At 38.5% G+C, this 12,435-nt stretch overlaps 1 protein-coding gene across 2 annotated transcripts in view; it reads left to right on the top strand.

Annotated features, from left to right (window-relative positions):
* Positions 1-9,522, top strand: part of RIT2 (Ras like without CAAX 2) — a 214,063-nt gene extending 204,541 nt beyond the window's left edge. For both annotated transcript variants that reach the window (XM_085321927.1, XM_085321926.1), the window contains exon 5: positions 9,060-9,522. In XM_085321927.1, coding sequence (XP_085178053.1) covers positions 9,060-9,287 — 228 coding nt within the window. In that variant the 3' untranslated portion in view covers positions 9,288-9,522. The remainder of the gene's footprint in view (positions 1-9,059) is intronic.
* Positions 9,523-12,435: the final 2,913 nt, after the last annotated feature.

Below are 12,435 nucleotides of genomic sequence, written 5' to 3'. Positions count from 1 at the left end.
CTTTTCAGGAAAAAAACAACAGCAATAAAAAAAAAAAAAAATGTTTCCTGAAACAACCTCCCCCTATCACTGCCCTGAGTAACTTTAAATTGAAAAGCARCCCAAGTAATAGGTGGAAAGATGAAACATTGCTCTGTAACCAGTGCATAATGGCAGTTTGATACCTCATACATTTGCAATACATTTTTACTTTAGAAATTGACTTCTGAAAAAAAAAAATCCATTGCAGTCCAAATYTCTATAAATCCATTATAAATTCATTCCCTGTCTCCTTTCTGCAGAATACCCACTTCAGCAGGCTAGATAGAATCCCCAAATCGCAGCAGATGAGAATTGCATGGAGGTGGAGGGGGAAGGGAGAGATTTGTTGTGAATTTCTTTTCATTGCCAAGAACTTAGCATAATGTTCTCTATCTGCTTGGAAGCTGTGTCTGAGAGTATGTTTAGACATGAAAACTGTACACCAGAATATATATGTATTGCACTCCACATAGTGTGGAGCAATATGTGGTGTCAGGACACACAACACTATCTGCTGCATTTGGAACAGATATCTTTGTGACCCTTTTATTCTAGTGTTGGAAGCCAGATTCACAAGATATTTAAGCATAAAGGAACTTTCAGCACTTAGGTAGTTCCACTGCTCTAATGGTATGTCTTAAAATGCCACATTTAACCGAACACATGATTTGGATGTGTTAGCTCAAAAGATTACACAAATTCAAGGGTCTGAATCACTTTATATATATATATATGTATATATATATATATCTGTGTGTGTGTGTGTATATATATATATGTATGTATGTATGCATTATTTACAATTCTCCTTTGAGATTGTATGTATAAACACACACAGCATCCTCCCTTCCTCACTGGCTTCTGCTCTGTTTTGTTATCTTGCCATGCCAGTGGAGTGCTCTCTGAACAAAACGTTGCTGCTGGAGGCAGTATGTATCCTGTCTTCAAAGCAGTACTAATATAATGACAGAGAGATTTCTATATAGGATATTATTATTTTTTATAGAGCTTTATTCAGTACTGAGTCTGCTTAGCATCTTCATCATAATCAAGAGCTGAATTCAAGTGACTAGTGAAACCTGAGTATCTAACACATAGATGAAAATGCCCTATGTAGTCGGTAGACAGATAAAAATATTGGGAGTTGGCTATACTTTGTGCCCCCGGAGCATTAGATATCGCTTTCAATGTCATAATAAGTAAGAGTTCAACACATCTAACTTCCAATTTACTTTTAAAAAGTTTGAAAAGTCTAAATAGGTGACATTTGCAACTTCTTTTGCATGAAAATTTTGATAACCGACTGTTCTTAGCAGATGATAATTAAGAAATTCTTTGTTGATGAGAAAAAATTGAAACAGTTTTCCTCCCTTGTGAACTTAAAACCACAGTTAATTCCTTGATTTTTTCCTACAGAAAGCACAGGTCTTCTCTTGTGAATGTTCAAAAGCTGAACGGATATAGAAACATCCTCTTTTTGCAACCATCTTATGACCATCTCTATCTTCTGCTGAGCATTGCAATCAGAGTACCTTTAAAGATGATGGACAATTTAGAAAATTGTCAGATCTTTGAAAAACTGCTTTGAGCAATTGACCCTTACTTGTTCATCTTGAAGACTGATGCTAAAGGTTTAACACTCACAGATTCTCTTCAAATTAGACCCAGAGCTATCTCTGACTGATGCAAGATCATGTGGCTTTGAGTATCCAATTCAGTCATGTCTTCAGGCCATCTTTTTAGAAACATTTCCTGGTATAAAGTTGTCTTATCTCACTCATCAATCTTGCCTTTGACAAGATAAAGCCAAAAGAATATAGTCTGTAGTACAGAACAACTTTAGAGCCTAACCTGCAGACTGCACCCTGACTTCTTAGTGATATTTGCATGACATAAGAGGCTGATCTAATTATTTAACAACATTAAACATTACCGTGAAACATTAAATCTGTGAAATAATGAAGTAACATTATTAGAATGTACGAACACTAGACTTGGGAGCTTCATGTGATCTGCTTGTTTCATACTTCTCTAGGTAATCACATGGAGAATTTTTCTCTTTACTCAAAAGAACATTAGCAAGTATGTTGCAACGAAGCAAGAACTAAATTACCTGTAGGCAGAACTCCCACATTAACATGATTTTGTGGATCCAAAATGTGAAAAACAGGCCAAAACGGAGAGAATGGATTTCTCTGGCAGGCAGAAATTTATGCACTGTTTGTGCTGGGCAATAAAAGAGTCTCTATCCCAAAACATACATTAACAATTCCAAGAAATAATGCAAGTGAGAACCAACATTGGATCTGGGAATTTTTTTGGTAACAAAATGTGGGAGAAATTCATTTAATGAAATAGCTAGTAGTAGCTTAAAGTTTTTATATACATTAGCAATGACCATAGCAGGTCAGAAAAAATGTCAGCCTGATCTAACAGTAGCCAGTAAGGAAAAGTATAAGAACAACTGATCACTGATGTTTCATCAGAATACTTTCCCAGTCCTCAACAATTTGCAATTCATTTGGATTAAATGAAACTTTGTTTATTCCTGGTTCAGAACAGGGAATCAAAGCTTAGTGTTTCATGCCCCAACTTAGTGGCTAACCAAGTGGGGTGCAGATAAGTTGTGATAGATGAGTCTCTGATTTTGACTAGAAGTTTAATCTTTTTGAGGCTATTATACATTTTTCCGTAAAAAAATGTGCAAACTGATTTTACAGTCCACCCTCTCTATCCTCCATCCCCTAAAAGTAAGCCTCAAAGCTTGTCGCAGAACTTCCAGACAATGCTATTATTTTCTGCACTGCTAAAGCTTGAGTTTTCTAGATGGTTTCATTCCAGTTCATATGCAGAGGCCAGTTTAAGAAAGGGAAGGAATATCTGAGCAGAAGTGTTGCCAGATGTTAGAACAGCTGAGGGCATGAGACACCTCAGTAYGGTGCCCTGTGCCATTTGGATGTCCGTCAGGGCAGTAAGTTCACACAGCAAGACCTCGTCTTCTCCTTTGTCCAGTCTGCAAGTCCTCCCTGTCCTCAAACTTCCACTTCACCAGGGATCCAGTGGTTAATAGTCATTCATGCTATATTCCATTCTGACCACTAATAATTCTGAAGTGAGAAATCAATAAAAATCAKTGAAATCACAGAGTGGCAAGGTAGGAAGGAAAATGTGGGCAATCTTACGAGACATCAGCTTTTATGTAACTCTAGGGAGGGAGAAGGAGAAACTGAACTAATTGCAATACACTCAAAACAATAATTAATTGTATGGCAGCTTTTATCTCATCTAGCCTTGTAATCTAGAAAACGAGCAAAGCTGAGCATGCAGAACTGCCTGCCATGAAGTCAGAGTGAGGTTTGCTCAGCTAATTACTTCTGCAGACTTCCAAATGGATTTAAGAGTAATGATGTTGACATGAAATTCTCCTCTCACATTTCTGCAGCATGTTACTTATTTATTGCTCAGACTATTGAAAAGAGATGTCTACTTCCTCAAGGACTGAGGAAAAAATGATGGGCACATGTTTTGTTGAGTGAAACATGCTGGTTTTTGTCAGGTAAAACAAGTTGTGAATTCTAGTGGAACTTTGGCCAAAAGAAATTGACAATTGCAGTTTAGATATTTGTGAATTTGATGCTATGTACAAGTTAAAATGCTTAATTTTTACATTTGCAGAAGAAGTTTCAACATAATGTTTTCAAACAATAATTCACTTTGAAATGCAATTAAAAGTCCTGACACAAAAGAGAATGCATGRGTTGAAGAGATGAAAACTGGAGTATTTAACCAGCCCCAAGTATTTTTGTTTTACTTTAGTAATGTCCATATTTTTTTGGACCTGAAACATAGTCATATTGAATGTTTATCCAAAAAGAGGAAATACCGGTTACTCACAAAGCCTAATCTTCAACGCTTCTTTGAGTCTGAATTGATTTCCACTTGATCTTTTTTTCCCCCTACTTTCAGGAATGCCATTGTTCAGGGCAAGGATATGATAGACAGTTTATAAATATAAATACCAAAAAAAAAAAAGACAGCAGAACTTGGAGCATTTTTTCTTTTTTTTCAGAATAWATTCCATGACAAATATTATGTGAACAAATAACAGCAGTGCTGCTTGTCTTGAAAAGACAGAAAGATTGATTTTTCTTTTCTATCTGGTTCTGCTCAGGTTCTCAAACCCCAACTACTGCTGTAATATCCAAGTATTTCAGCTTTGACCTGAACAATAGTATTCACACTTGGAAAGACCCTTAAACCAGCCTGTACAAAGTCTCTGCCACCATGTCTGTTGATGCAACACTTGTTTGAGGAAAAAATAAGCAACTGTCAGAAGTGACACAGGTATAATAGATGTGCTTTGGGGTTAGTGGATTGGGCTGAATGTTTCTTAAAACAGGAATCAAATACTTACAAAGTGCTTGATTTTAGGAAAGGAAAATGGCGAAGTTCAGCTTTAGCTCCAGCAGACCCAATCCTACCTATCAAACTCCAGAGCKTGTCCCCATTCAGATTACTGGGTAGGTCAGGGACCACCTATATTTTCCTGGTACGTTAGACAGTGAGGAACTAAGACTAGTAAAAATTGATCAATCCCAATTGCTGCTCATCAGTACCGAGAAACCTCGCAGGTGCTATGTGGAGGTACTTTAGACATAAACTCAGAGCTGAAATTAATAAAAAATTGTCAGTCATGTCGGATAGGCAGTACCCAATTTTTGCTCCCTTTCGTATAGTACAGGGTGAGATTCACTTTCTGAAACTATCGGATTATTTTTCTCTTTTTTCCTTGCAAACTTTCTCTTATTGTAGACCTAGGATATTGTCAATATCTTTGATTGCTCAAGCTCTTTTCCTGTAGCACGTTRCCAGTTTTGAGCTTCTGTACCGGAAAGCTTATTATGTTTGTTCTGATATGCTGAGGAACCCCTTGGTTGTGATGGGAATGGACATGGACGTTCGTATGGATCCTTCTGGAATTTCCACCTGTCTCTGATACATAACCTGCTATTCAGCTGCTGATACAAGCTCTCTTAATGAAATCTACTTTAAGATGCTTCTGCTGCTGCCTTGACTAAAGAAGAGACAAAGCTAAACAGAAAATAAGCTGATCCTGATGGAGATTTTCCAGCTAATGACAGTCCAAGGGCACAGATAGACTATTGATCTGTTTAGTTGTTTGTGCTTCTCTTCTCAGGTCCAGATATTTTTATGTTCTGCCTACGGGGGCAAGTGATTGCCAGTGCCTACCCACCCACTATCCAACCCCTGTGGCTTCGCGCTGTCCTTTTGGTTGTGCARGAGCTGACCTTAGTGGGGAGCTGGCTGTCTTAAAGATGGCAGCTCATCCATCACTGCTTTCACAGGCTGTCAGCATTGCAGTTAATCTCACTTGTAATTTTCCAAGGGAGGTTTGCAAAAGCCACAAACAGAATCTTAATGCTGTAAAATGCTGTTTGCAGCCAATGAATACTTCCCGTCTTTATGAAGTTTTGCTTCCTTCCAGAGCTGCATTCCAGCTGCCCCGAACTATCTAGTGATGAAAAAATTCCAAATTCAGCCTGTGTGCTTTCCACAGTTCAAATGCTGTCGCTGGTGTACCTTCCCTCTCAACTCACACACACCGAACTGGACTCTCAGAACTGGACTCTCAGAACCATGCACTTTGCAAGAAAGATGCGAGAAAACTGTTCTCCCAGGGCTCACTCATGCTGCTCCTGAGGCTCCACTGCCCACTTCACTGCCTTGTGCTTTGGAGGAGCTTACTCTTTGGTTACACGTGTTCTTCAGGATCTGCTTCTGTAGGGCCTGATCCAAAGTCCCATGGGCTCCTACTGTTTTCAAATGGAGGTTGGATCAGAAACAAAAAGCTTGTGCCATCCCTTTATTCTTCATTTTTCCATTATCTTCACTACTCCAGCCTGCCTGCTTCATTCTCTTCTTAAGATTTACCAGTGAAAGACTGAGCTAAATTGGAATCAATATAACCAGAATTATACTCAGGGAAAAAATGCCAAATTCAATCACAGAGGGTTACTCTGAAGACGAGATATAAAGCTATACTTCCCAGATATATATTCAACAGAATGACCTCACTCCCTGACCTATCTGTCCATGTCACGCTGACAGATCATATCTTCCTGTGGAAGCTGCGGTTTGTCAACAAGTCTCTGAGCTGTGCCAATCTGGGCTGGATTTCTATGATATAGTTTCTCGTTTGGCRATAAAATGTAAACAACATCAATCCCTAAAATTACATGGAACATCAGTGACCTCATCAAGGGCTTTATCCCATGTTTCTAATTCCGTAGGCATCTAGCCTCTTGGCCAAATTAGAAACTGAAAGCAAAATGTGTATTTTTTCTCTAGMGAGGCTTCCATACTTGCAGTTTCTTCATCAAATGGATTAAATTACTATACCTGTATTTTCAGTGGTGCTGGAAGCACTAGGTATAATTATGGCAGCATTGCACTTCAGAACAGCCTGTTTTCAGCCTTGAAACTAAAAAAGTCAAAGACTAAATGGCCTGAAATTGTGCAAGGTGTCTTCCTCATGCTGAATTACTTTACTTTGTAAATTAACTATTCATATTAATTACTTTAATGTTGTCTACACAGTTTGGCAGGAAACTCTGGAAACACCTTTATAGAAAGCCAGCCAAATTTGGCCAAGTGACAAGCCTTGGACACCAGCCACATAAGAGGATGGGAACAAGTTTTTCTGCACTACTTAGTTCTCYTGAGAATGTCCCTGTTCTTACAGCTTTTAGTTGTCTTTCATTATGGAGCTTAGCATATTTTCCGTGCAATTGTTCTTCTTTGCAGATGGGAGAAAACTTAATTTTGATCCTTGAAAAGACAAGAAAGAGGAATAGATGGATGAAGACTGAAAAACCATAGAGGAAAGGGAACAGCAGTTTCTGATATTTGAGCAGTGCTGTGCTTGCACTCTGATTATATTTGCAACCTTACCATCCTTTTAATATAAAGATGTTTCAATTTATGTTTTTTTTTCTTTTAGGTAATGAATATATAAAATCTTCACTGAAACTGCAGCTCTGCATAATGATCTGCTCAGAACTGCGATATTTTTAACAAAATGAAACAAAACAAAAAATCCTCCTTCAGCTGAAATAAGGTGTAGCAACAGGAAAAAAATGATTAAAAAGTCCAAAATAGACTAAAATCGTCTTCTATCCAGGCAATCAATTTCTCAATGGTGCCCAATAGACATATTGAATCACACATTTTGCTTACACAGCTGCCCAGAGAAAAACAAGGACCATATTGCTACCCATCTCCTTTTGCTAAAGGTTGGCAATTATAGCAGTTGGAAAACGATAACAATCTTTCATTGTGTCAGTGAGTATTATTCAGGTTGGCATACAACCTCAGTGCTTACCCTTACAATATCCTTAATTAAATTAAGATTAAAGCAGTAACGTAGAGGAACGATCCTACTAATGTTGCAAAATTTGTGACTCAGTGCAAGGGTGCTGGGGTGAAATTCTGTGATCTGTGTTATGCAGGTRTATAGCAGGTGCGGACATACTTCCAGGCTGGAACAGACTGATGTTCTGTTTCATCCAAAAACCTGTTTCCCACTATGTCTGACTTTACAGATAGATGCAAAAAAAAAAATACAGTAAAATGAGGTCATAATCTGATCATAAAGGACATTTTTTTCCTCATGGTAGGTATGACAGACTTTGTTTATACCTTGAAACGTCAGGGTTTATATMTCTAATTAATTTAAATGGCACACTGGATTCATGAAGCTAGGAATAAGAGCAAGATTTGTTTTGCAGTAGATAGTGTCAATTGAGACTTCCTATAACCTAGGATTTAGCTTGTTCTTGACAGTGATTTCACACAGCTTTTTCATCTTATTATCCATATGGTTTGAATGTTGCTTGAATAATCATGACATTCAAACACTAATAAAAACAAAGGCTGGAAGTTCCAATCTTGAATTTGATACGTGTCCTACATTTTGTCTGCAGAGTTTAATATTCATATATGGAGAAGAGAGCAGATTCTACTGGCTGGGAAGCTAGTTTGAAATTTCAAAGGTCATAGGGTTCACTCTGTTTTGCTGTAGATTTTTGCTACTTGTTACTGGGTGAGCTTCCAAAGTGCGAAAAATACCTGAAGTGGGAGGCAATCAGTACTCTTTTGGATAAGCATCTAAACTCTATTTAAGCCACACAGTAATCAGCATACTGAGCATCCTTCTTAGGGTTAGCAGACTGATGGATCAACCCCCAAAAGGCAGAAAATGAGGAAACTTTCRAAATAACATTCTTGTTTCAAAATTTAGGCAAATTAAAGAGAGATGCCTCTGTTCATAGTAATTCCACCCCTTAAATTTCCTTAAAAAACAGGKAAGCATTTCCTGAATGTTCTCTGAGAATAGCAAGTACATTAAGTCACTTAAGAAGGATAATCTGAAAAACAAATAGATTTTGGATCTTTGTGCAACTCACGCATGAGCTAAGTGATAGGATTACAGGYCCGTCAAGACCAAAACACTTCAAAACCCGCTTAGAAATTCATATACCTGAGAAATCTTAAAGGTATGAAAGTTGCGGTGTTTGAAGAGTCAAGTTGCTCACAGGATTAGGTGAATGGTAAATACAGCTTTTCCAAGACCATAATACTGCTGAAGTCTTTTTTGGCCATCAGATCCAATCTATACAATAAAGGTGTGGGCACTTCCAAACCTCATATGATTACTGTACTAAAGAAAGGAGATGCTTGGAAAATTCAGTGCATCAGAATTGGAGAGATATGACCGAATGCCTGAATACTCTCAGTATACTCCTTTCAATCATCCCATGGATTCAAACTGGTCTTTTCACTCATGGATCTTGTCTATGTGGTATTGTTAGAATATTTGCCTGTTATATTAAAGGTTGGTGACATTCCCCAAGACTGCCACTCCAGTGGTAGCCAAAAAGTCAAACTGTACATGCTGTAATGGTGTTCTGTTGGTTCAAGCATTAGCTGATATTTTTGGGCCTTTTTGTTCCCTGTAGGTCTCAACTGAAGAAGGRATGAGCTTAGCCAGAGAATACTCCTGCTCTTTTTTTGAGACTTCAGCTGCCCTCCGTTTCTACATTGATGATGTCTTCCATGGACTAGTGAGGGAAATCCGAAGGAAAGAGTCCTCACTGCCCATGGCGGAGAAGAAGATGAAGAGGAAGGATAGTCTATGGCAGAAACTGAAAGGGTCACTGAAGAAGAAACGGGAAAGTACTACTTGATGGCATTTTCCTGTGAGCAACCCCTCAGGAGCTGACTACAGTAACCTGCAACAGTTCAAAAAGGCAGCATTGACACAGCATCTTCCAGACCAGGTCCTGGAGTTCTTTTCCGTCAGCCCTCATGCAGAAATAGCTCCCTGAAGGCCCAATTCATGGTTGCCCTGTCGCTCCTCTGTATTATAAAGTCACTTAGCATACCCTCTTATCCCTTCTCCCCACATCTGAGTGGAGAAAAATCGTGTGTTTTTCCCTGTAGTCCCTGACTGCTCTTCAAATGCTAGGAGTTAAGGCAGCATCCAGGGCAGAACCAGCTTTCACCAGCTCTAGAACAAAGGATGCACTTATTGCCTCCTCTCTCTCATGCATGGATCATTTCATCATCCCAGAAATTAATACTATTGATTTCAGTGCAAATTTTGACAATTTAAGGACTTTAGGATTTGACCTTCAGCTTTGCGTTCTTATGTAGATTTAGAGCTAGACTGTGTTCAGCTGTTATATATATATGTGTGTGTGTGTGTGCGCGCACTTGTGAGAACTGGGCTCAGAGGGAACGCTAGGGGCTCCCAATTTTGGTCCTGTAGAGGCTCATCCTCATTGTGTGCTTTCCATTAGCATGATGGCTTSACAAGGACAGTGCAAGTCAAGAACTGCTAGCTGTTTGGAAGGGTGCAGAGCTRCGGCTTTGCCTCCTCTGCTTGTTATTTGCCAGAACTGGTGAGCTACGGAGGTGTGTTGTCCTATGGATATGCAGTGCGTCAGCCACATTCCCACAGCCCACCATGGTGTGCACAAAGGCATTGTCCATCTGATACCTCCCAGAGCTCCTCCTAGATCAGTGCAGCTCTGTCCCACCATATAATAATATCCGTGATGTAGCAGCCAGCCTTCTACTTACTACAGAATTGCATCAGGCCAGAAACACGTCCTTGACCATCCAAGTGAATCATTTTATCAATCAGTTGGACAGGTCTTTTAAATTTTTCRTTTCTAAAGCTGCCATGAAGTAGAATATGGTCTCATTGACTTTTGKTTTTTTTACAGACTTCTTTTAATATTGACTTTATTTATAAATTTTACAATTAAAACGTGCACATATTGTGTCAAAGAATAAAGATCATGACTTCCATGAAACTGTACTAGCAGTGTCATTTATGTTTCTTCTGAGGTTATAACTGGCTTCATTAGAGAAATATATATGTTCTATACTAAATTTTCTTTTTTTCTTATTTTTTTCCCCACTTTCCTTCTAGGTATTTTGTAGGATATGGAACAATGAATTACATTTTGGACAGCTGGGGGTGGGAGGCAGCCAGTATGTTTTGTTTTGTCAAATATTAAAAAAGGTACAGTTTTGTGAAGAATTCCAGTTCATTACAGTCTGCTATTTTGTTCTCCATTTACCCTTTTTTTTCTCAAAAAAAACTCTGCTGAACTTTTTTGATTTGTCAAAATATTTCCATCAAAATTACCACTTTACAGTATGTAGCTAAATCATGTGTGGCTGCATTTTTAATTTGGAAAGATTATTTCTGAGGAATCCAAACACAAATAAGGATTTAGGGTGAATTTTTTGTTTACTACCTCCAACAGCTGAAGACTATTTATACTATTATGATTACTATTATTATTTTATCTGTATTACTACATAAATTTTAGGTCAAGTTTCCTATAGACAAAGAGATGTGCTTGCTCAGAGTCTATGAGATAAGTATCAGTGCAGAGACAACAGGAGGCTGCACTGAACAGATGGCAGCTACAAGACAATAAATAAGAAGAGAAAACATCTGTGACTACCCAACACCGAACGCTSAATAGAGGGGAATGCAGGTGTCATTCCACGCATAAGAGACCACAGAAATAAGTAGCTACCTGTTGGAAGTGGCCCTTGGAGCATGACTAGTTCTGCACCATGCTCAGGAACTATTTAGGAAAGTGCTAGCTAATAAAGTCTAAAACCATGCTGAGGTTCATCTTAGCAATTTAACAGTATAGATCTTCAAGTTCCTCTGATCAGGTACATCCCTTGGTATGTTTTAAAGAACAGTCGATTTTTTAGGTGTGCTAAGCCCACTAAATCTCCAGGTTTTGACTGTCTCCACAGCTAGCCCATACATGTCAGATATTTGGTAGTAGGTTAGGCATCAGAGCTTGAGGCACTGCTACATTACTGAGCTTCAATCAAGGTTTTCAGGCATCTGAATAGGGCAGAAAGCCCTGGATTTATCTCACTCAGTCATAGAAAACTTAAGTATGACATCTAATCTTTAAGTGTCCCTCTTTGATCAATAAGGAGAAAGGGGTTCCTGTGGTTGGTGATTTGTCGCATCTAGACTGGGTACCATCTTAGCATGGGATGAATCACTCCCTGAAATGGCTTCCTCCTTTCACTGACTATATGTTGCTAATTAATGAGCAGCTTGATTTTCAGTCCTAATTTTTTGATGGCTAAGTTCAGGTGTGATAAATCTCATTGTTAATGATTTGTCTACCTCATATCTGTGGCAGAGTAGAGAATGATGCTGTAGATTACTTGGCACTGAATCTTGTCTCTGAAACACCTACCATCCTTTATTTTTAAAATGGCAATGTCATTCTGATTTACCATCATGCAATTCCTCAATAATCTATAATACTTAACCTCAGTTAATTGAGCAAAGCTTATGGAGGTTATAGTCAGTGAGGATAACATAAGTCATACCTGAAAAAGAGGCTTAGTGCAGCTGCTTTACCTAATTAATCATTATGATTCCATCACACAAGAAGGTTGTATTTAGCTGTCAAACCTAGCTGACAGAATTAAAAATCAGCAGCTCTGTGTCTAAAGACTTCTCCATCTCTGACTAGTCCCCCGTCTCTCCTAATTGCGTATGGAAAATTTCAAGAAGGAAGCAGATCATTTTACTTTGCTGTGTTGCCTACAATACCATGAAGGTGGCAGCTATAACTTACTCCACTGTCAGACTGTGTTGCAGTTGGGCTATAATTCACCTTCTTCTGTGAGTATAATTAAAGCCAACTAATAAATAAAATAATACCTCTTTGCAAATATATCCATGGTGTCTCTTGCAAATATATAATATATGGCAGTTAATTACCCTTCTTCCCAGTTTTGGCAGCTCACACACTGTATGTGGCTGTGAAGTAA

This window comes from Rhea americana, unplaced genomic scaffold, assembly GCF_003343005.1.
Source record: "Rhea americana isolate MKP2758 unplaced genomic scaffold, rheAme1 scaffold_73, whole genome shotgun sequence".
Taxonomy (NCBI): Eukaryota; Metazoa; Chordata; class Aves; order Rheiformes; family Rheidae; genus Rhea; species Rhea americana.
This window is presented reverse-complemented; position numbering and strand designations above follow the sequence as displayed.